Here is a 24,875-nt window from a genome sequence, read left to right as displayed (position 1 = left end):
CACAAATACAAAGTTGAAACAACATGCTTTTTGACAACGTTTAATCAATGTCAGGTTATGATGGTGATTTAACCATTGAATTTTGGTCATTTCCCAGCCAATATTCTACAACACAAATACAACGTTGAAACAACATGCTTTTTGACGTTTAATTAATGTCAGATTGTGACATTGATTTGACCATTGAATTTTGGTCATTTTCCAACCAATATTCTTCAACACAAATACAACGTTGAAACAACATGCTTTTTGACGTTTAATTAATGTCAGATTGTGACATTGATTTGACCATTGAATTTTGGTCATTTTCCAACCAATATTCTTCAACACAAATACAACGTTGTAACCACATGCTTCTTGACAACATTTAATCAATGTCAGGTTGTGACGCTGATATTACGTTGATATTTTGGTCATTTTCCAACCAATATTCTACAACACAAATACAACGTTGAAACAACATGCTTTTTGACTACGTTTAATCAATGTTGGGTTCTGACGTCGATTTGACCATTGAATTTTGGTCATTTTCCAACTAATATTCTACAAAACAAATACAACGTTGAAACAACATGCTTTTTGACGACGTTTAATCAACGTTGGGTTGTGACGTTGATATTACGTTGAAATTTGTCATTTTCCAACCAATATTCTACAACACAAATACAACATTGGAACAACATGCTTTTTGACAACGTTTAATCAATGTCAGGTTGTGACGTTGATTTGACCATTGGACATTGGTCATTTTCCAACTAATATTCTACAACACAAATACTACATTGAAACATGCTTTTTGACGACGTTTAATCAACGTTGGGTTCTGACATTGATTTGAAGTGAATTATATTTATATAGCGCTTTTCTCTAGTGACTCAAAGCGCTTTACATAGTGAAACCCAATATCTAAGTTACATTTAAACCAGAGTGGGTGGCACTGGGAGCAGGTGGGTAAAGTGTCTTGCCCAAGGACACAACAGCAGTGACTAGGATGGCGGAAGCGGGGATCGAACCTGCAACCCTCAAGTTGCTGGCACGGCCACTCTACCAACCGAGCTATACTGCCCCACGATTTGACCATTGAATTTTGGTCATTTTCCAACCAATATTCTACAACACAAATACAACGTTGAAACAACATGCTTTTTGACAACGTTTAATCAATGTTGGGTTCTGATGTTGATTCGACCATTGAATTTTGGTCATTTCCCGAACAACAACGTGGATCCAACATTAGACACCAATCAATTCACAAATTTACAACCATTTTGCAACTTTGTTTCAAAGTCAGTTTTAAAGGGCATGTACGTACGTCTTGTGCCTGCTGGGTATATATGGGTCTATTTTACTTTTAAGAATTTAACGCTATTTATTTTGAAGCAGTTTGTGTAGTGTGGACTCACTGGTCTGGGATCAGTCTATCCCTCGCCCCGCCCCTTCTTGCCGACCTCTGCAGTCGCTAGTTGATCCCCTGCCTCCCTCCCCCTTGCAGAGGCTGCTTTTGGAAAAGGCGGAATTTTAACCCCTTCGTTTTAGAAAGACAGGCCGGCAAATGTTGCCTTCCGGATATGAAAAGGGCTACTAATTGAAATGAGCAGCGGTAGTCTAGAAAACTGGCCAGGTTTGTTTAGATTTCTTCCCCGTTTTTCTTCCTTGCGCCTGCGCCCTGGCCTTGTGTTCCACAATTAAAAATGGGTCCTAACACATCAGTAATGTTTCATAGGGTGACATGCATTACCTTTTTAATCATGCTTGTCTCACCTGCTTGGTGACGTTGCAGTACTTGGCGCAGCCTGTAGTCATATACAGCCCCACGGGAGGCGTCACATAACCGCAGTTTTTCAGGAGACTGATCTGCAGACACACACCAACAATGACAAAAGCGATAGTTTCGCTCCTCACTCGGCCCAAATCGACGTTTGTTATGGTGTCATAAAATCATGTTTCACCAATTCCGTGCTGCCTTCCGGACAGGAAGTCGTATGGATGAATCTGCAGTGACCACACGGCCCCTGCAAGCACACGCACGTCACACCAAGCGTCCTCATGAGTTATTCTCTGTCATGAACGTGTCTGTGCACACCACGGTGATCTTGCTCTCCGTGATGTCGCAGCGGTGAGGCAGAATGGGGAGGATGGATGGCGGGTACAGCAGACCGTCGATCGAGTGGATCAGGCCGTTGAGCGCCCGGGTGGTGCTGAGCACGCGTGCGCCGTTCTCGCCCACCACAATGTCACCCTGAGAGGAAAGCGGGGAGCGACGTCACGCCGGTATGCACTCGCACAGGAGGCCGGGATCCAATCAGAGACACTTACATCGGAAGACGTGGAGATGGTCAGCATCTGATTGGCCATGGTCTCGATGCGAGGGAGAGCTGTCAGGTCGTCACCTGTCAGCTGATCAAATATCAATGAATGAGAGTGGTTCTTTTCTTTCTCCCGTGCAGCTCAAAAAGGTAAGAAAAATTTCTGGGTATGATACAGATGGCGCCGCTGTAGAGGCTGCTGGTTGCAAGAGCTCCGCGCTCTTTGTGTTCGTCATGTTTCAATATTGTTTCCCTGTGTTTTTTTACTTCAAAGCAGAACCAAGTAACTTTATAACCTTCATAAAGTACTGTATTTTTCGGATTATAAGTCACACCGGCCGAAAATGCATGATAAAGAAGGAAAAAAACATAAATAAGTCGCATTTTTTGGGGAAATTTATTTGATAAAAGCCAACACCAAGAATAGACATTTGAAAGGCAATTTAAAATTAAAGCTGCAAGCAGCGTTGGTCGGGTCCGCATTTTGGCAGGTGCTAGTCCTAGGTGTCCCAATACTTTTGTCCAGTGGTAGTCCTGAGTGAGACCTACATAGAGGTTTTTGTTTCATGTATCTACGATATTCGTACTGGGAGTTAGAGGAAGTTGTGTCTGTGTTTTTCCCTAGGTGCTGCGGCACAGTAGTTGTTTTCTTTGAAGGCGCGTAAAATCACAGCAGCGGACCAACTTTAGTGGTCCTAATTCCATTTCACATTGTCATTATAGGGTCTTGTGTGTAGAATTTTGAGGACAAAAAAGAAACAATTCCATTTCACATTGTCATTATAGGGTCTTGTGTGTAGAATTTTGAGGACAAAAAAGAAATAATTCCATTTCACATTGTCATTATAGGGTCTTGTGTGTAGAATTTTGAGGACAAAAAAGAAACAATTCCATTTCACGTTGTCATTAACAGCAGCGGAGCAGCATCAGAGCAGTGGTTATTTGAAGGCTCGTAAAATCAAAACGGTAGCACGAATCTAAACGCCGCCGAAACGACAAACGCGCTCAGAGGAGATAATGTTTGATGTTTGGTGATCGGTTTTAACAAAAATTTTGTTTTGAAGGAGGGATTGCAAACTTCCTGTTGATTTTTGCTGAGGGATGTCAATCTGTGAAATGTAGGTCTAGGTGAGACCTACATAGAGGTATTTGTTTCATGTCTCTAAGACGTTCCTACCGTTCCTATCGCGCAATTTTGAGTTTTGGGGTTCGGGTTTTTTTTAGATCGCAATTTCCACCAGTCCCGATGTGTGTGAGAAGTTTGGTGAGTTTTGAAGTGTTTTAAGGGGGTCAAATCACAGCTCAAAGAGGCAAAAATTTGTGTTTTTAGTACATTTTTGTCTTAAATGGGAAATTGCCAACTTCCTGTTGGTTTTTGCCCGAGGATGTGTCATTATGAATTGTAGGTCTAAGTGAGACACACATACAGGTTTTTGTTTCATGTCTCTACGACCTTCCTAGTGGGAGTTACAGGCAGTTTGTTTTTGTTTTTTTCTAGGGGGCGCTAAAGCGCAATTTAGATTTTTGGGGTTTGGTTTTTTTACTTAAGTGTGCTGTCACAGTTTTTCTATGTGTGTATAAAATTTGGTGAGTTTTGAAGCATGTTAAGGGGGGCAAAGTAGTGCGCAAAGCTGCGGAATAATAATAATAAAGAATAATAATAATAATAAAACCTTAAAAATTCAATAGTGTCCTTTCGTCCCATTGCAAAAGGACTCCCTTTGGGATTCCTTTGACAATGGTCCTGTGCGGACCCTAATAAATAAAGAATAGTGAACAACAGGCTGAATAAGTGTACGTTATATGAGGCATAAATAACCAACTGAGAAGGTGCCTGGTATGTTAACGTAACATATTATGGTAAGAGTCATTCAAATAACTATAACATATAGAACATGCTATACGTTTACCAAACAATCTGTCACTCCTAATCGCTAAATCCCATGAAATCTTCTTCCTCGGTGTCGCTTCTAAACAACTCTGCCAACGCCAAAGGTAGACAATGCGCCGTAATGTGTTAATAATTTCACACACAAGTCGCTCCGGAGTATAAATCGCACCCCCGGCCAAACTATGAAAAAAACTGCGACTTATAATCCGAAAAATACGGTATTTTTATCACTTTTGGGACGATACATGGACTTACATTTAGGGATGATGTTTGATAAGAAATTATCGAGTTCGAGCCTATTATCGAATCCTCTTATCGAACCGATTCCTTATCGATTCTCTTATCGAGTCCAGATAGGTTGTTGTATATGGAAAAAAACACACAATATTTGGTTTAACAAATCACTTCACATTCTCTACTGCTCGCTACTATAGTATTACCATATCTGAGTTATTGTGCAGAAATGTGGGGAAATAACTACAAATGTGCGCTACATTTGTTAACCGTGTTACAAAAAAAAATAATTAGACTGATACACAATGTTGGATATAGAGAACATACAAACACTTTATTTATTGAGTCAAAAATATAAAATTATTTGGTAAAATTGCAAACAGCTAAAATGATGTGGAACTAAATGATGGAATGGATTAAGTAAAGAAGTTAAACATTGTACTGATATGATCCAGTTTAAGAGGTTGTTCAAATGAATAGTGCTTACAAAGCACAAAGAAGAATTATGAGAAATACTTTCAACCTTATTGAAAATAAGATATTCATCTCAGTATATTAATAATGACTGAATTAATTAATTACATATTACAAAACTGTTGTATATACTAATTCACAGATATTTTATTATAAAAAGGTCAGTAAATGATGTATATATTTGTAAACGCTAAGAAGTGGAAAAGGGGTAGGATTAAATAAGCTTTACTTCTTCCTACTCCTGTAAAGTGAAATGATATGAAACTGTGATGTATTATACTGTAAGTGTGTTCATGTTCCAAATAAACTAAAGAAATAAAAAAAGCACTAGTTTATTAGACAGACTTGCAAACTCTGTCGTGGTGTAGGCTACAAGATAACGTTAAAGGCCTACTGAAAGCCACTACTAGCGACCACGCAGTCTGATAGTTTATATATCAATGATGAAATCTCAACATTGCAACACATGCCAATACGGCCGTATTGGCATGTGAAAATATTGGACACAGTGTGTTGTCAAGCTTATGAGATGCGATGCAAGTGTAAGCCACTGTGACATTCAACATTGCCCCGGCTTTCACTCGCTAGCGTGAGCTCAAAGACGAGGGCTTTCAGACCAAATGTGCTCCTGCTAAACTAGTAAGTGACTTTCAACAACAGTCAACTTTCATGTCAATTCGTCACATGCGCAAGACACAAAAAAGAAAAAAAGACTAACAAGATTTAACGAGAGTAAAAAAATATTCAGTCCAAGGCTGGACTCACTGAGGCCAAGGAAAAGAAAACCTCAATAGCCATAGTACAAATAAACCAAAAGCCGACTGGATGCAAAATAACCATATAAATACATATATGTATATATATCTCCTGAAGAGCACCTGCAAAACAGGCTTGTAGGGATGAAATAGCCTCTGTGTTTTTTTCCTGACCTAATGTATATATATCAATATAAATAGATATGTATATATATATGGATTAATGCATTTAAGTGGGTGTAATTTAGATTTTTTTAATGTTGATCGGACGTTTTTAATAATAGCCACAAAGTTCAATGAGCATGTGTGACCACGTTTGTTGAATTTCTGTGCTGGTTGATTTATTTTTCCCCCTGTTTGGGTTGGGTTATATAAGTAAATGCTGTTCCATATTTTCTCGCAAGTACAATTAAAGGCCTACTGAAATTAATTGTTTTTATTTAAACGGGAATAGCAGATCCATTCTATGTGTCATACTTGATCATTTCGCGATATTACCATATTTTTGCTGAAAGGATTTAGTAGAGAAAATCGACGATAAAGTTCGCAACTTTTGCTCGCTGATAAAAAAAAGCCTTGCCTGTACCGGAAGTAGCGTGACGTCACAGGAGCTAGTATTCCTCACAATTCCCCGTTGTTTACAATGGAGCGAGAGATTCGGAGCGACAAAGCGACGATTACCCCATTAATTTGAGCGAGGATGAAAGATTCGTAGATGAGGAACGTTACAGTGAATGACTTGAGAGGCAGTGATGGACGTATCTTTTTTCGCTCTGACCGTAACTTAGGTACAAGCTGGCTCATTGGATTCCACACTCTCCTTTTTCTATTGTGGATCACGGATTTGTATTTTAAACCACCTGGGATACTATATCCTCTTGAAAATGAGAGTCGAGCACGCGAAATGGACATTCACAGTGACTTTTATCTCCAAGACAATACATCGGTGACACACTTAGCTACTGAGCTAGCGTGATAGCATCGTTCTCAAATGAAGATAGAAACAAAATAAATAAACCCCTGACTAGAAGGATAGACAGAAGATCAACAATACTATTAAACCATGTACATGTAACTACACGGTTAAAAATTCTCAGCCTGGTAAGGCTTAACAATGCTGTTGCTAACGACGCTAAGGCTAATTTAGCAACTTAGCAACCGGACCTCACAGAACTATGATAAAAACATTAGCGCTCCACCTACGCCAGCCAGCCCTCATCTTCCCATCAACAGCCGTGCTCACCTACGTTCCAGCGATCGACGGCGCGACAAAGGACTTCATCCGTGGGTTTGGCGGCAAGCATCGGCTAGGCGTAGTAAGTAGTCCTTGTTGTGTTGCTGTAAGTATTGTACTTAGCCGCTAATACACCGATCGATCCCACCTACAACGTTCTTCTTTGCAGCCTCCATTGTTCATTAAACAAATTGCAAAAGATTCACCAACACAGATGTCCAGAATACTGTGGAATTTTGTCGATGAAAACAAGAGGTTTTTGTATCGGGTTGATGGGGTACAACCACTTCCGTGGATTTTGTGACGTCACGCGCATAAATCATATCAAAAGGAGTTTTTCAACCGGAAGTGTGGCGGGAAATTTAAAAATGCACTTTATAAGTTAACCCGGCCGTATTGGCATGTGTTGCAATGTTAAGATTTCATCATTGATTTATAAACTATCAGACTGCGTGGTCGCTAGTAGTGGCTTTCAGTAGGCCTTTAATGGTTGAGTTACTTTCGTCTGACACCAGATAGCGACAAAATCAGGGCTATCAGACCGCTGGTTAGTTGCAACTAATATGGATAATCCGCTCCGGGGCAAATTGCTGAATTATTGAACTTGTGCCGTCTCGAAATGAGGACAATGAGCCTAACAGACATTTGCATTCTGAAGTTCTTCAACGGCAGAAAAACTGACAAAATATATACAAGTTTGGCTTATTTTTTTGAGGTGGCGAGCGTTTGGAATAGGGTACAGTTTGTCTCGGTGCAGTCCCTTGATTTTTTTTTATTTTGTACGATCCATTTTAATCCAGTTTGTTGCTCTCTCTCGCATTAACGCGGGTGCAGTACAGCCATGTAAACAAAACTTACGTCCAGCAAAAATGGCTACCCGGCACCCACAACGCGTTGCCAAATCACCTGCCCTTTCAAGCCCTATTGTTTATTGCACATTTGTTTTTTCATTGTGTTTTACAAACCCCAAATCCAGTGAATTTGGCACGTTGTGTAAATGGTAAATAAAAAGAGAATACAATTGAATAGACTGCAAAGGCCAGATACTTAACGCTCGAACTGGGAAACTTTGTTAATTTTTGCAAATATTAGCTCATTTGTGATTTGATGCCTGCAACATGTTTCAAAAAAGCTGGCACAAGTGGCAAAAAAAGACTGAGAAAGTTGAAGAATGCTCATCAAACACTTATTTGGAACATGCCACAGGTGAGCAGGCTAATTGGGAACAGGTGGGTGCCATGATTGGGTATAAAAGCAGCTTCCATGAAATGCTCAGTCATTCACAAACAAGGATGGGGCGAGGGTCACCACTTTGTCAACAAATGCGTGAGCAAATTGTTTAAGAACATTTCTCAAACAGCTATTGCAAGGAATTTAGGGATTTCACCAACTACGCTCCGTAATATCATCAAAAGGTTCAGAGAATCTGGAGAAATCACTGCACGTAAGCAACAAGGCTGAAAACCAACACTGAACGCCCGTGACTTTTGTTCCCTCAAAAGCCGACATCAGTGTGTAAAGGATATCACCACATGGGCTCAGGAACACGTCAAAAAAACACTGTCAGTAACTACAGTTTGTCGCTACATCTGTAAGTGCAAGTTAAAACTCAAAGTGAAAACCATTTATCAACAACACCCAGAAACGACGCCGGCTTCGCTGGGCCTGAGCTCATCTAAGATGGACTGATGCAAAGTGTAAACGTGTTCCGTGGTCTGACGAGTCCACATTTCAAATTGTTTTTGGAAACTGTGGACGTCGTGTCCTCCGGAACAAAGAGGAAAAGAACCATCCGGATTGTTATAGGCGCAAAGTTGAAAAGCCAGCATCTGTGATGGTATGGGGGTGTATTAGTGCCCAAGACATGGGTAACTTACACATCTGTGAAGGCGCCATTAATGCTGAAAGGTACATACAGGTTTTGGAGCAACATATGTTGCCATCCAAGCAACGTTATCATGGACGCCCCTGCTTATTTCAGCAAGACAATGCCAAGCCACGTGTTACATCAACGTGGCTTCATAGTAAAAGAGTGCGGGTACTAGACTGGCCTGCCTGTAGTCCAGACCTGTCTCCCATTGAAAATGCGTGGCTGGCGCATTATGAAGCCTAAAATACCACAACGGAGACCCCGGACTGCTGAACAACTTAAGCTGTAGTGAAGTGAAGTGTAGTGAATTATATTTGTATAGCGCTTTTCTCTAGTGACTCAAAGCGCTTTACATAGTGAAACCCAATATCTAAGTTACATTTAAAGCAGTGTGGGTGGCACTGGGAGCAGGTGGGTAAAGTGTCTTGCCCAAGGACACAATGGCAGTGACTAGGATGGCGGAAGCTGGAATCGAACCTGGAACCCTCAAGTTGCTGGCACGGCCAATCTACCAACCGAGCTATACCGCCCCATCAAGCAAGAATTGGAAAGAATTCCACCTGAAAAGCTTCAAAAATGTGTCTCCTCAGTTCCCAAACGTTTACTGAGTGTTGTTAAAAGGAAAGGCCATGTAACACAGTGGTGAACACGCCCTTTTGCCAACTTTTTTGCAATGTGTTGTTGCCATTAAATTCTAAGTTAATGATTATTTGCAAAAAAAAATTAAATTTCTCAGTTTGAACATTAAATATCTTGTCTTTGCAGTCTATTCAATTGAATATAACTTGAATATTCTGTTTTTATTTACCATTTACACAAGGTGCCAACTTCACTGCTTTTGGGTTTTGTACTTTTGAACTCTGTGCTCTTGAAATGTCTTTTTTGTTCTTGTGTTTTTTTGCCTTATTTTTTGTGGTCTTTTTGTATTAATAACCCCATTTTGGGAGGAGCAATCCTATCCTACAAGCACGACAATAAACACATTGTTAAATGAATACCTCTCTGACAGTGTCAGTCAATAGTGATCATTATTATCTTTAAAGGCCTACTGAAAGCCACTACAGTCTGATAGTTTATATATTAATGATGAAATCTTAACATTGCAACACGGGTTAACTTATAAAGTGCAATTTTAAACTTCCCAGGAAACTTCCGCTTGAAAACGTCGCGGTATGATGACGTATGCGCGTGACGTCACGAGGTCAAGGGAAGTGTTTGGAACCAATTCAAATACCTCTGTTTTCTTCGACAAAATTCCACAGTATTCTGGACATCTGTGTTGGTGAATCTATTGCAATTTGTTTAATGGACAATGGAGACTGCAAATAAGAAAGTTGTAGGTGCGATCGTGGAGCGGCGGACTACAGAAACACCAACACCAGGAGGTTGTGTTGTGTTTTGAGCAGGATAGCAGACGCACTACAGTGAGTACGCCCGCCGCCGCATCTAAGTGAGCTTCTGTTTTTTTAGCTTCGCCAAGCTGAATATTATTAATCGTGTATTTACATGTTCATGGTTTAATAGTATTTTTGATCTTCTGTCTATCCATCCAGTCAGGGTTTTTTTTAATTTAGTTTCTATCTGCATTTGAGACTGATGCCATCACGTTGGCTACGTAGCTAGGTTAGCTTCTATTTTTTTAGCTTCGAAAAGCTGAATATTATTAATCTTGTATTTACATGTTCATGGTTTAATAGTATTTTTGATCTTCTGTCTATCCATCCAGTCAGGGTTTTTTTTAAATTTAGTTTCTATCTGCATTTGAGACTGCTATGCTATCACGTTGGCTACGTAGCTAGGTTAGCTTCTATTTTTTTAGCATCGCAAAGCTGAATATCATTAATCGTGTATTTACATGTTCATGGTTTAATAGTATTTTTGATCTTCCGTCTATCCATCCAGTCAGTGTTTTTTTTTATTTAGTTTCTATCCGCATTTGAGACTGCTATGCTATCACGTTGGCTACGTTGCTATTTCTTTAGCTTCGCAAAGCTGAATATTATTAATCGTGTATTTACATGTTCAGTCACTGTGAATGTCCATTTCGCGTTCACGACTCTCATTTTCAAGAGGATATAGTATCTGAGGTGGTTTAAAATACAAATCTGTGATCTACAATAGAAAAAGGAGAGAGTGTGGAATCCAATGAGCCAGCTTGTACCTAAGTTACGGTCAGAGCGAAAAAAGATACGTCCATCACTGCCTCTCAAGTCCTTCACTGTAACGTTCCTCATCTACGAATCTTTCATCCTCGCTCAAATTAATGGGGTAATCGTCACTTTCTCGGTCCGAATCTCTCTTGCTGCATTGTAAACAATGGGGAATTGTGAGGAAAAGTAGCTCCTGTGACGTCAAGGCTTTTTTTTTATCAGCGAACAAAAGTTGCGAACTTTATCGTTGATTTTCTCTACTAAATCCTTTCAGCAAAAATATGGCAATATCGCGAAATGATCAAGTATGACACATAGAATGGATCTGCTATTCCCGTTTAAATTAAAAAAATTCATTTCAGTAGGCCTTTAATGCTTGTGTTGGATCTCTTTACCTGTGCAGGTGTAATGTTAAAAGTCATTAGCTTCACAAGGAAATGATGGATGAGCTACTTACACTGGCCTTGGAGAAAATGTGGTGCTTGAGCAGTTCTTGAAGTTTATATTTGGCCTGGGAAAGGAAAAACAAGATGAATGAAAGAGAAGCTAAAAATGCTAATGAGCGCATGATGACGTCATGGCAGGTGTTTGTACGTGGTTGAGCATGTAGAGGATGCTCCCGTCTCGGGCTCTGTCCACAGCCTCGTTGCTGGGGATGAAAACAGTCAGAGGTCCTGGTCCGCTCAGAGGGAGCAGCGTCCCACAGTTCTGCGGACAAGAACATAAACGTCACATCCCGTATCGCCGGTCAGCTTTGTGCGAACGAGACACTCACATCAACCAGAGACAGGAAGCGATTGAACAACGGCTCCTTCCTCACAATCTCGCCAATGGACACATCTTGGTACTGCACTCAAGGACGAAGACATGGTTGGAGGAGGGCAAACGGCAATTATTGTTCGTGTGCGGTGGCCTCACCGTGCTTTCTGGAGTGGGCCTGTCAGGAGGCCTGCTCCCGATTGGCAGGTCAATGATGTGGATGATCCCATTGGCCGCTGGGAGGTCCGCCTGGATGATGGTGTACAGCCGCTTGGGATCGTCCATTAGAATGAACCTCTACATGAAGGCCAGAAAATACCAACAGTCTCACTGCAACCAGCTTTTTTTAGTCAGTATCAACGGGTTCATTCGACAACACGCGTATTATTCCCAGCAGGCACAAGATGTTGATACAACGTTGATTATACGTACATGTCCTTTAAAACTGACATTGAAACAACGTTGCAAAATAGTTGTATTTGTAAATTGAGACAACGTTGATGTCCAACGTTGGATCCACGTTGTTGGTTGGGAAATGACCAAATTTCAATGGTCAAATCAACGTCAGAACACAACATTGACTAAACGTCGTCAAAAAGCATGTTGTTTCAATGTTGTATTTGTGTTGTACAAACATACATCAACAATATGATTTGTCTGAGTGGCTGGACAGGACAGATTTTTTTTTTAATAATTTAAAAAACATTCTTTTTTTTAATGTTTTTGAATCGATTAAGAATCATTACAAATAAGAATCGTGACTCAATCTATTTTTTTAACCTCCTTTGTGGGTTACCCTGCAACCACCACAACTATATGTTCGTAGAGACAACCACAATATATCCCACTGGGCATCCTCCCGATATATTAATGATGTGACGAAGCTGAGCATTATTGTTACAGACGACCATCTCAAAGTAGCGCGCAGCACTTGCCTTGTTGTCCTTGCTCCTCATCCTGGCACCTCCGTACATGTTGAAGTCTCGGGCCTCCATGTCCTTGAGGATGTGCTGGCCTATGATCAGGTGGTTGCGACACATCTGCTCCTCATTGACGGACTGCAGACAAAACGGAGTATGACCAGTGCACTGCAAAAAGTCAGTGTTCAAAAACAAGAAAAAAAAAAATACAAAAGTTAGGGGTATTTTATTTGAACTAAGCAAAATTATCTGCCAATAGAACAAGAAAATTCGGCTTGTCAAGACTTTCCAAGTTTGGTGAGTTTTGAAGTATTTTAAGGGGGTCAAATTAGAGGTCAAAGGCGTAAAAAGGAGTGTTTTTAGTAAATTTTTGTCTAAAATGGGAAATTGCCAACTTCCTGTTGGTTTTTGCCCGAGGATGTGAAATTATGAATTGTAGGTCTAAGTGAGACCTACATACAGGTTTTTGTTTCATGTCTCTACGACCTTCCTAGTGGGAGTTACAGGCAGTTTGTTGTTGTTTTTTCCTAGGGGGCGATAGAGCGCAATTTTGATTTTTGGTGTTTGGTTTTTTGACTAAAGTGTTCTCGAACACTTTTTGTATGTGTGTAAAAAATTTGGTGAGTTTTGAAGCATGTTAAGGGGGTCAAAGTAGTGCGCAAAGGTGCGGAATAATAATAATTAAAGCTGCAAGCAGCGTTGGTCGGGTCCGCATCTTTGGCAGGTGCTAGTCCTAATTAGATCACAATTTCCGCCAGTCCTGATGTGTGTAAAAAGTTTGGTGAGTTTTGAAGTATTTTAAGGCGGTCAATTTACAGCTCAAAGAGGCAAAAATGAGTGTTTTTATGAAACTTTTGTTTTGAAGGGTTGATTGCCAAATTCCTGTTGATTTTTGCTGAAGGATGTCAGTGTATGAAATCTAGCTCTAAGTCAGACCTACATAGAGGCTTTTGTTGCATGTCTCTACGATATTCGTACTGGGAGTTAGAGGAAGTTGTGTCTGTGTTTTTTTTCCTAGGTGCTGCGGCACAGTGGTTGTTTTCTTTGAAGGCTCGTAAAATCAAAACGGTAGCCCGAATCAAAACGCCGTCGTCAACTTTTAATCAGAATGGTTCAATCTCTCTCCTGTAGTAGTTTGAAGCCAAAACGACAAACGCGCTCAGGTGAGATAATGTTTGATGTTTGGTGACCGGTTTTAACAAAAATTTTGTTTTGAAGGAGGGATTGCAAACTTCCTGTTGATTTTTGCTGAAGGATGTCAATCTATGAAATGTAGGTCTAGGTGAGACCTACATAGAGACTTTCCTACCGGAAGTTACAAGCAGTTTTGTCTGAGTTTTCCTCTGAGGAGCAGTTTTGTCTCTGTTTTATTCAAAAATTGCGCTAGAGCGCAATTTTGAGTTTTGGGGTTCGGTTTTTTTTTAGATCGCAATTTCCACCAGTCCTGATGTGTGTGAAAAGTTTGGTGAGTTTTGAAGTATTTTAAGGGGGTCAAATTACAGCTCAAAGAGGCAATAATTAGTGTTTTTAGTCATTTTTTGTATTGAAGGGGAAATTGCCAACTACCTGTTGGTTTTTGCCCGAGAATTTGAAATTATGAATTGTAGGTCTGAGACCTACATACAGGTTTTTGTTTCATGTCTCTACGACCTTCCTAGTGGGAGTTAGAGGCAGTTTACTTCCTAGGGGGCGCTAGAGCGCAATTTTGAGTTTTGGGGTTTGTTTTTTTGACTAAAGAGTTTTGTTCGCGTTTTTTTATGTGTGAGTCAAATTTGGTGAGTTTTGAAGCATGTTAAGGGGGGCAAAGTAGTTCGCAAAGCTGCGGAAGAAAAAAGAAAGAAAAATAATAAAACCTTACAATTTCAATAGTGTCCTTTCGTCCCATTGCAAAAGGACTCCCTTTGGGATTCCTTTGACAATGGTCCTGTGCGGACCCTAATTAAAGCTCCAAGCAGCGATGGACGGGACCGACTTTGACGGCACATAAAATCCAAACCGGAGCAGTAATTAAAACTCTTTCATCAACTTTTAATCAGAAGAGTTCAATCTCTCTCCTGTGCTAGTTTGAAGCCGACACGACAAACGCGCTCAGAGGAGATAATGTTTGAAAGAAGGTGACTGTTTTTACAAAACTTTTGTTTTGAAGAGGGAATTGCAAACTTCCTGTAGATTTTTGCTGGGGGTTGTCAGTGAATGAAATCTAGGTCTAAGTGAGACCTACATAGAGGTTTTTGTTTCATGTGTCTACGACATTCCTACTGGAAGTTACAGGCAGCTTTGTCTGTGTTTTCTTCCTAGGGGGCGCTAGAGCGCAATTTTGAGTTTTGGGGTTTGATTTTTAATTAGATCGCAATTATCGCCAGTCCTGATGTGTGTGTCCAGTTTGGTGAGTTTTGAAGCATGTTAAGGGGGTCAAATTACAGCTCAAAGAGGCAAAGGTGACTGTTTTTACTAAACTTTTGTTTTGAAGGGGGAATTGCCAACTTCCTGTTGATTTTTGCTGAAGGATGTCAGTGTATGAAATCTAGGTTTAGTGAGACCTACATAGAGGTTTTTGTTTCATGTCGCTACGACATTCCTACTGGAAGTTACAGGCAGTTTTGTCTGTTTTATTCCTAGGGGGCGCTAGAGCGCAATTTTGAGTTTTGGGGTTTGGTTTTTTGATTAGATCGCAATTTTCGCCAGTCCTGATGTGTGTGTCAAATATGGCGAGTTTTGAAGCATGTTAAGGGGGTCAAATTACAGCTCAAAGAGGCGGCGGTATAATAATAATAAAACCTTACAAATACAATAGGGTCCTCTGTCCCAAAGGAACATTCGGTCCCTAATTAGCTAACTTCAATGAACCCAAAAATATCTTAAAATAAGTATATTCTCACTAATAACCAGTGCACTTTTCTTGGTAGAAAAAAAAACGAGACCCTTTTGCTCAATATGTTGAAAAATATTCTTAAATGAAGTAAATGGTAGTGCCATTATCTTGACATAATGATATGCGCTCGGCATCATGATTTTTTTTTTTCATGCTTGAAATAAGAAATGATTACTTTAAAAAAGTAGTTTTATACTTGTGAGTGTTAATGACACAGCTTTGCAACAGTTGATATTCTAGTTTCAAGCATGTTTTACTCAATATAGGTCAGGGGTCGGCAACCCAAAATGTTGAAAGAGCCATATTGGACCAAAAATACAAAAACAAATCTGTCTGGAGCCGCAACAAATTAGAAGCCATATTACATACAGATAGTGTGTCATGAGATATATATTAAATTGAGATGACTTAAAGGAAACTAAATGAGCTCAAATATAGCTACAAATGAGGCATAATGATGCAATATGTACATACAGCTAGCCTAAATAGCATGTTAGCATCAATTAGATTGCAGTCATGCAGTGACCAAATATGTCTGATTAGCACTCCACACAAGTCAATAACATCAACAAAACTCACCTTTGTGTATTCACGCACAACGTTAAAAGTTTGGTGGACAAAATGAGACAGAAAAAGAAGTGGCATAAAACACGTCCTAGAAAGTCGAAGAAAGTTATACATGTAAACAAACTAAAGGTGAGTTCAAGGACCGCCAAAATTAGTGGGACAAAACGGCGCTCGACAAATACTCGAATCAGTGAAGCATGTTTAATACAAACAGTGTGCTTTAACAATTAGGGAGGTTTGTGTCATGTTTGTCCTCCTACAGAAACCTAATTAAAACAAAAAAAAAAAAAAATTTCCCCTCATCTTTTATCCATTTTTCATACATTTTTGAAAAAGCTTCAGAGAGACACTAGGGCGGCGCTAAAGAGCCGCATGCGGCTCTAGAGCCGTGGGTTGCCAACCCCTGATATAGGTCATCAAATCTCAGCAACAAGCTGTAATATCTTACTGAGATCATTTAGGACCATAACACTTAAAACAAGTAAAACACTCTAACATAAAATCTGCTTAGTGAGAAGAATTATCTTATCAGACAGAAAATAAGCAAAAATCACCTTATTTGAGCTATTTTATCTTACTTAGATTTCAGTTTTTCAATGTGGTGGGCCGTCAGGGCCAGCAAGGCCTTCTCTGCTGGCCATCATGATCATTATTTAATAAAATTTAATTTTATTCTTAATTGACTTTCCATAAATATTTAAAAGTATTCATTACTTTTTCTTTTTTTTTATCGTGCTCTCTTTGTGTTGTGTTGTGCTTGCTCGTTTCTCTTGTTATCTTTTAACCTGCACTTTGGCTACCCCTGTGGTAAATTTTAAATGTGCTTTATAAATAAAGTTGATTTGATTTGATTTGATAGTCTATTCATGTCACATTAGGCTCCAGTGTTGTTTTTTAGAGCTTTTATCCAATCAAAATTCAGCTAGCTAGCCTTCCGAACCAACGTTAGCGGCGGCTGTGCAGATTAACCAACGGAGGACATTCAGTTGCGATAGCCGATCAAATCACAAGTCGTTGACGGTAGCCTTACGTTGAACGTGACTGTGATTGGATACTCACTTGTCACTCCCAAGTATCCAATCACAGGTCGTGATTTATGAAAGCAGAAAGTGGCACCGGAGCCATACCCGGCCAGCGGAGAAATCAGCGGTACTCACTTTTTTAACCAACAAAGCAGAGCAAAACGTTGATTGGGTGGCAGATATACACTATATTGCCAAAAGTATTTGGCCACCCATCCAAATGATCAGAATCAGGTGTCCTAATCACTTGGCCACAGGTGTATAAAATCAAGCACTTTGGCATGGAGACTGTTTCTACAAACATTTGTGAAAGAATGGGCCGCTCTCAGTGATTTCCAGCGTGGAACTGTCATAGGATGCCACCTGTGCAACAAATCCAGTCGTGAAATTTCCTCGCTCCTAAATATTCCAAAGTCAACTGTCGGCTTAGCTATAAGAAAATGGAAGAGTTTGGGAACAACAGCAACTCAGCCACCACAGTGGTAGGCACAGTCAGTTGCTACAGAGCGCCAAATTTCATGTGACCTTCCAATTAGCCCACGTACAGTACGCAGAGAGCTGCATGGAATGGGTTTCCATGGCCGAGCAGCTGCATCTAAGCCATACATCACCAAGTCCAATGCAAAGCGTCGGATGCAGTGGTGTAAAGCAGTGGTCCCCAACCACTGGGCCGCGGACCGGTACCGGGCCGCGCAAGAAATTTAAAAAAAATAATAATAAATTAGAAAAATATATATTTTTTTAATTTTATTAAATCAACATAAAAAACACAATATATACATTATATATCAATATAGATCAGGGTGTCACCAACCTTTTTGAAACCAAGAGCTACTTCTTGGGTACTGATTAATGCGAAGGGCTACCAGTTTGATAAACACTTAAATAAATTGCCAGAAATAGCCAATTTGCTCAATTTACCTTTAAGTCTATGTTATTATTAATAATTAATGATATTTACACTTAATTGAACGGTTTAAAAGAGGAGAAAACACGAAAAAAATGACAATTACATTTTGAAACATAGTTTATCTTCAATTTCGACTCTTTAAAATTCAAAATTCTACCGAAAAAAAGAGGAGAAAAACTAGCTAATTCGAATCTTTTTGAAAAAATTAAAAAAATAATTTATGGAACATCATTAGTAATTTTTCCTGATTAAGATTAATTTTAGAATTTTGATGACATGTTTTAAATAGGTTAAAATCCAATCCACACTTTGTTAAAATATATAACAAATTGGACCAAGCTATATTTCTAACAAACACAAATCATTATTTCTTCTAGATTTTCCAGAACAAAAATTTTAAAAGAAATTCAAAAGACTTTGAAATAAGATTTAAATTTGATTCTACAGATTTTCTAGATTTGCCAGAATATTTTTTTTGAATTTTAATCATAATAAGTTTGAAGAAATATTTCACAAATATTCTTCGTCGAAAAAACAGAAGCTAAAATGAAGAATTAAATTAAGATTTATTTATTATTCTTTACAATAAAAAAAAACATTTACTTGAACATTGATTTAAATTGTCAGGAAAGAAGAGGAAGGAATTTAAAAGGTAAAAAGGTATATGTGTTTAAAAATCTTAAAATAATTTTTAAGGTTGTATTTTTTCTCTAAAATTGTCTTTCTGAAAGTTATAAGAAGCAAAGTAAAAAAATTAATGAACTTATTTAAACAAGTGAAGACCAAGTCTTTAAAATATTTTCTTGGATTTTCAAATTCTATTTGAGTTTTGTCTCTCTTAGAATTAAAAATGTCGGGCGGGCAAAGCGAGACCAGCTTGCTAGTAAATAAATACAATTTAAAAAATAGAGGCAGCTCACTGGTAAGTGCTGCTATTTGAGCTATTTTTAGAACAGGCCAGCGGGCTACTCATCTGGTCCTTACGGGCTACAGTCTGCAGGGATACAGTCCGTGAGCACACATGATTGATTGTATTTCTTTATGGGGGAAAAAAAAATAATAAATTAACAGGAGTTGGACTTGGCCCCTTAGTTCCAGTGAAAGGGATTTTGAATGCTCCAGGATACCAAAACATTTTGGACAATTCCACGCTCCCAACCTTGTGGGAACAGTTTGGAGCGGGCCCCTTCCTCTTCCAACATGACTGTGCACCAGTGCACAAAGCAAAGTTCACACAGTCTGGTGTGGATTAACTTGACTGGCCTGCACAGAGTCCTGACTTGAACCCGATAGAACACCTTTGGGATGAGTTAGAACAGAGACTGAGAGCCAGGCCTTCACCACCAACATCAGTGTGTGACCTCACCAATGCGCTTTTGGAAGAGTGGTGGAAAATTCCTATTAACACACTCCGCAACCTTGTGGACAGCCATCCCAGAAGCTGTAATAGCTGCTAAAGGTGGACCCACATCATATTGAACCCTACGGGTTAGGAATGGGATGGCACTTCAAGTTCATGTGTGAGTCAAGGCAGGTGGCCAAATACTTTTGGCAATATAGTGTATATTTGCGAGGCCATTTTCAAGAAGGATATTTTCAAGAGAGACTAGATCTTGTGAGACGATGTCGGCCGACCTCGGAAACTAGTTAAGCTGTCTTGGCGGTGAAATAGTTTGCCTTCCACTCGAGTCAACCAACTACGAGCGGTATCAATGGCTTTACAAATTGTGAGTTCAAATATATATTTTTTCACATTCAATGTATTTTTTTTACAATTATTTTAGTTTTGACAGTACCACGTCCAATGCGGGTTTATTGATTTTTAAAAGTGCCAAAAAAATAGCCTGTTTTGTATACTAGTGACAAATTGAGGTGATTCAACGCACAGTAGTGCACAAGTGTGTTTCTGTATAGTATTTTTCAAGCCGTGGTCATGTGGCGACACCAATTATGGTATTTTGAGAGGTAAAAAAACGCACGGCCCGCCACTGAGTATGACTGGACCTGTGAAGGCGGGAGTGCTATGAAGAGAGCAAAGAGCTTACAGTCAGAGGAGTTTTGAGGAGAGGGACAAAAGCTGTGAATGGTCCACTGTGACTTATCAGCTGTGAGCAGCCTTTCTCTGAAAGGCAAAAATGAAAACAAACACACTCAGCAGTCAATTGTGCCTTTTTAGGGAGCAGAGTGACTTTTCTTATTTGATCTTTTTACCAAACAGTTTGACGGCGCCTGTCAGCTTCCCTCTCTGGTTGCCACTTCTGTCCAGCTCCCACAGCTGCTCCATCAGGGTGCCATAGCAACGGCGGCCATCGCTGATCTCGTCTGGCTGGCACGCACATCTAGAGAGAGCAGGAGAGACCAACGACTCTAAATCTTAGCTAGGCCCTTGCATCGCAGGGTTTTTGGGGGGTTTTTGGAGTCGGCCTGGCGCTTGCGGTCACGCCCTTCCCGATGCCATGACTCACCAGCACAAATGTTGGGACTCCAAAATTTTTATTTTTCGCCATACCCGACGAGACTGCAAAATGTGAGGACTTCTCGTGCATGTTAAGGACCTCAAAAAGGCGTCCAAACGTATATAAAAGAAAAAACACAGCAATTTCAATAGGTCCCTTGCGGTGCTCTGCATAAAATAAAGTAAAATTAAATTAAATTAAATAATGAAATAAAATGAAAATTTAAATAATGAAATAAATTAAAATAATGAAATAAAATAAAATAAAATTAAATTAAATAAAATAATTAAATTAAATACAAAAATAAGAAAAGAAAATCGTGAAATAAAATGAAATTAAAAAATATCAAATAAAATAAGAAAATATAACATAAAATAATGAAATTAATGTAAAAAGAAAAAGAAAATACATTAAAATGATGAAATACATTAAAAAATAACACAACATAATTAAATCAAATGAAATTAAAAATAAAATAAGATCATATAATTCAATTACATAAAAAAATAATAAAATACATTATACTAAAATAAAATGATTAAATTAAAAGAAATTAAATACAAATTTATAAAATAAAATAAAGTAAAATAAAATGAAATAAAATAATGAAATTAAATTACATTAAATTAAATAATAGAATAAAAATAACTTTTAATTTAATTTTGATAACAAAAAAAATGCTTGGACCTTATTGTTGCAAGATCAGATAATATTCAAATGTAGAAAAGTAAATTTTTCTGTCAAAACTGACAGGCTTAAAAAAAAAAATTTGTGGTGAGCCACGTAAAATGATATGGCAGGCCACATAAATGATGTGGCGAGCCAAATAAATGACATGGCGAGCCAAATAAATGACGTGGCGAGCCACATAAATGACGTGGCGGGCCACATAAATGACGTGGCGGGCCACATAAATGACGTGGCGGGCCACATAAATGATGTGGCGGGCCACATAAATGACGTGGCGGGCCACATAAATGATGTGGCGGACCACATAAAATGAAGTGGCAAGCCACATAAAACGAAGTGGCAAGCCACATAAAACGATGTGGCGGACCACATAAATGATGTGGCGGACCACATAAATGATGTGGCGGACCACATAAAATTAAGTGGCAAGCCACATAAAATTATGTGGAGGACCACATAAAATGAAGTGGCAAGCCACATAAAATGATGTGGAGGACCACATAAATGATGTGGCGCACCACATAAATGATGTGGCGGACCACATAAATGAAGTGGCGGACCACATAAAATGAAGTGGCAAGCCACATAAAATGATGTGGAGGACCACATAAAATGAAGTGGCAAGCCACATAAAATGATGTGGCGGGCCACATAAAATGAAGTGGCAAGCCACATAAAATGATGTGGCGGGCCACATAAATGATGTGGCGGGCCACATAAATGATGTGGCGCGCCACATAAATGATGTGGCGCACCACAAAATGAAGTGGCAAGCCACATAAAATTATGTGGAGGACCACATAAAATGAAGTGGCAAGCCACATAAAATGATGTGGAGGACCACATAAAATGATGTGGCAGACCACATAAATGATGTGGCAGACCACATAAATGATGTGGCAGACCACATAAATAAAGTGGCGGACCACATAAATGAAGTGGCGGACCACATAAATGAAGTGGCGGACCACATAAAATGAAGTGTAAAGCCACATAAAATGACTTGGACCACATAAAATGATGTGGCGGGCCACATAAATGATGTGGCGCACCACATAAATGATGTGGCGCACCACATAAATGATGTGGCGTACCACGTAAAATGAAGTGGCAAGCCACATAAAATGATGTGGCGCACCACATAAAAGGATGTGGCGGGCCACGTAAAATGATGTGGCGGACTACATAAATGAAGTGGCAAGCCACATAAATGATGTGGCGGAGCACATAAATGATGTGGCGCACCACATAAATGATGTGGCGGAGCACATAAATGATTTGGTGCGCCACATAAAATGATGGTTGTTGGGTTAGAGATGATAAGAAAAGAAGGTGTGTTCCTCACCTGGCTTTCCCATTCAGGCTAGTTTGACAGACTGCAGAAGAGTGACAGGTGTCTGCTGAGCAGGCTGACACCAGCCGACAGCCCGACCCAGTGTCTCCCCCTACTGGAGACATGCCGGACATGCACTCGCAGCGCGCCTGAAAAAAGACAGGAAAGTGATATTTTCGCCTTGTGCCATCAACTTCCTGTGAAGCGTCCTCGCCTTGTTGGGTCCTTTGAAGACACAGACGGTGGAGTTGAAAGGACAACCTCCATTGTTGACGACGCAGGGGTTTTTGGGAACGCAGATTCTGCCGTCACCCTCAAAGTCTGGCTTGCAGGCGCAGCTGACCTTTGACCCCTGGGAGGAGCACTGTGCGTTGACATCACAGCTGCTGGCGACGCACACACCTGCAGAGGAAACATGCACTGTATCTACTGATGTTTGGCTTTTAGAAGGGAGCTAATGTTGCTCATGCTAAGGAGGAAGATCCAAAGTGGTGGTTGTGAGTCATGTTTACTTGCACATTTGTTCTGCGGAGTCTTCCTGTATCCTGGCAAACATTCACACGTGGCAGCGTCTCCTTCTCCTTTACAGTACGAGTAAGGACTGCAAGAACTGCACTTGCTGCTCACTGAACACAACATACAACACAACATACAACACATGTAATCAACACAACATACAACACATGTAATCAACACAAAATACAACACAAAATACAACACACATTATCAACACAACATACCACTTGACTATATACACGTGTTATATACTGTATATATATACATTATGTATATATATATATATATATACACATACATATACACAGAGAGACAGAGACAGAGAGAGATGTAAATATAGAGATGTATATGTAAGTGTGTGCATGTTTTTACACATATATAGGTTTATTCATACATGTATATATACAGTATATAAATATATAAACAATTATAGTATATATATATACACACATACATGCATATATTGACACACACATATACATACATATATAGATGCGAATGTATATATGTATGCATAAACATATATGCATACATGTGTATATGTATATATATATATATATATATGTATAAGTATATATATATATATATATATATATATATATATATATATATACAGTATATACATATAATATATATAAATATATACACATACACATATATGAAAATATACATACACTATATACATATATATATACATGTGCATATATGTATATATATATACATATATGCGTGTATATATGTATATGCATATATATATATATATATGTGTATATATATATATGCCTATATATGCATAAATGTTTATATATATATATATGCATAAATGTTTATATATATATATATAATATATAATATATAAACAAACTATCTTTTTTTTGTTATTTTTGTTTTGATTTATCTAAACTATTTGTAATCAGAAAAAATGGTGAAAAACAAAAACATTTTTGCTGATATGATAGACGCAGTCAGCATAGAATCTTTACAGTCACAGGGCGTACAAAAACAGATTTGCAAGGGCAAATGAATGAGGAATGATTGTACAATCTAAAGACAATTGGACCTCATATCTGTACTGTAAACACTGATCATCATCCTCATCATAACTTCAAGAGCTCACCTTGGTCACAACGCTTGCCCGTGTATGGCGGCTGACACAAGCACTGTCCACTTCCCTCCGGACCTTGGTCGCACAATCCGTGCACACAGTCACACACTGACACAGTAAACAGCGACAACATGAGTGCAACATTCTCTCAACATCATTTCTACCAAGCCTAACAGGCAGAACCTTGTTACCTTGATCACACTTTTTGCCATAAGTGTTCTCTTTGCTGCACTCCTGGCAGGCAAAGCCACTGAATCCTTCCTAAAAGAAAAGAAAAGTTATTTTACTTAGTCCTCATTTAGACATCACTTTCCAGGGAATTTTACACCAAATTCTGAGTTGTTGTTTAATTAATGCGGCGTTTGAGTTCCTCGGTATTCTAGTGTTTGCTTAGATGTCCTCTGAGTAAAGAAGGAAATAAGACAGCTGTGCAGACAGGAAGTATACTGACATCACAGACACAGGTCCCATTGCCCAGGTCTCCATCCATGCAGGTTCCATGGAAGTTACAAGTCTTCCACGACCAGCTCGGACAGGCTAGAGGAAGAGGGATGGAAGATCTTTAGCTTGGTGGCTACTAGGGATGGGTACCTTTCGCATTTGAATTGATACGGTACAAGCTGTAGAATATAAATATGTATAAATATATATTATTAATACATTTACATACATTTATATTCTACAGCTTGTTCTTCTCAGGGCCTGTTACTGCTACTTCTCATACATACATACATTTTATATATATATATATATATATATATATATATATATATATATATATATATATATATATATATATATATATATATAT

The 24,875-nt window shown here is 39.0% G+C and overlaps 1 protein-coding gene across 2 annotated transcripts in view; it reads right to left on the bottom strand.

The window, feature by feature from the left end:
• stab1 (stabilin 1) overlaps positions 1–24,875 on the bottom strand; it is a 203,513-nt gene that overhangs the window by 159,671 nt on the left and 18,967 nt on the right. For both annotated transcript variants that reach the window (XM_062037804.1, XM_062037805.1), the window contains exons 4-20: positions 24,516–24,601; positions 24,256–24,325; positions 24,077–24,172; positions 22,956–23,069; positions 22,658–22,845; positions 22,456–22,592; positions 20,176–20,303; positions 20,010–20,086; positions 12,609–12,731; positions 11,833–11,970; positions 11,690–11,761; positions 11,509–11,622; positions 11,372–11,425; positions 2,317–2,397; positions 2,084–2,239; positions 1,950–2,012; positions 1,762–1,854 (exon numbers count right to left, since the gene is read on the bottom strand). In XM_062037804.1, coding sequence (XP_061893788.1) covers positions 1,762–1,854; positions 1,950–2,012; positions 2,084–2,239; positions 2,317–2,397; positions 11,372–11,425; positions 11,509–11,622; positions 11,690–11,761; positions 11,833–11,970; positions 12,609–12,731; positions 20,010–20,086; positions 20,176–20,303; positions 22,456–22,592; positions 22,658–22,845; positions 22,956–23,069; positions 24,077–24,172; positions 24,256–24,325; positions 24,516–24,601 — 1,790 coding nt within the window. The remainder of the gene's footprint in view (positions 1–1,761; positions 1,855–1,949; positions 2,013–2,083; positions 2,240–2,316; positions 2,398–11,371; positions 11,426–11,508; positions 11,623–11,689; positions 11,762–11,832; positions 11,971–12,608; positions 12,732–20,009; positions 20,087–20,175; positions 20,304–22,455; positions 22,593–22,657; positions 22,846–22,955; positions 23,070–24,076; positions 24,173–24,255; positions 24,326–24,515; positions 24,602–24,875) is intronic.

Source organism: Entelurus aequoreus, linkage group LG26, assembly GCF_033978785.1.
Source record: "Entelurus aequoreus isolate RoL-2023_Sb linkage group LG26, RoL_Eaeq_v1.1, whole genome shotgun sequence".
Classification (NCBI taxonomy): domain Eukaryota; kingdom Metazoa; phylum Chordata; class Actinopteri; order Syngnathiformes; family Syngnathidae; genus Entelurus; species Entelurus aequoreus.
This window is presented reverse-complemented; position numbering and strand designations above follow the sequence as displayed.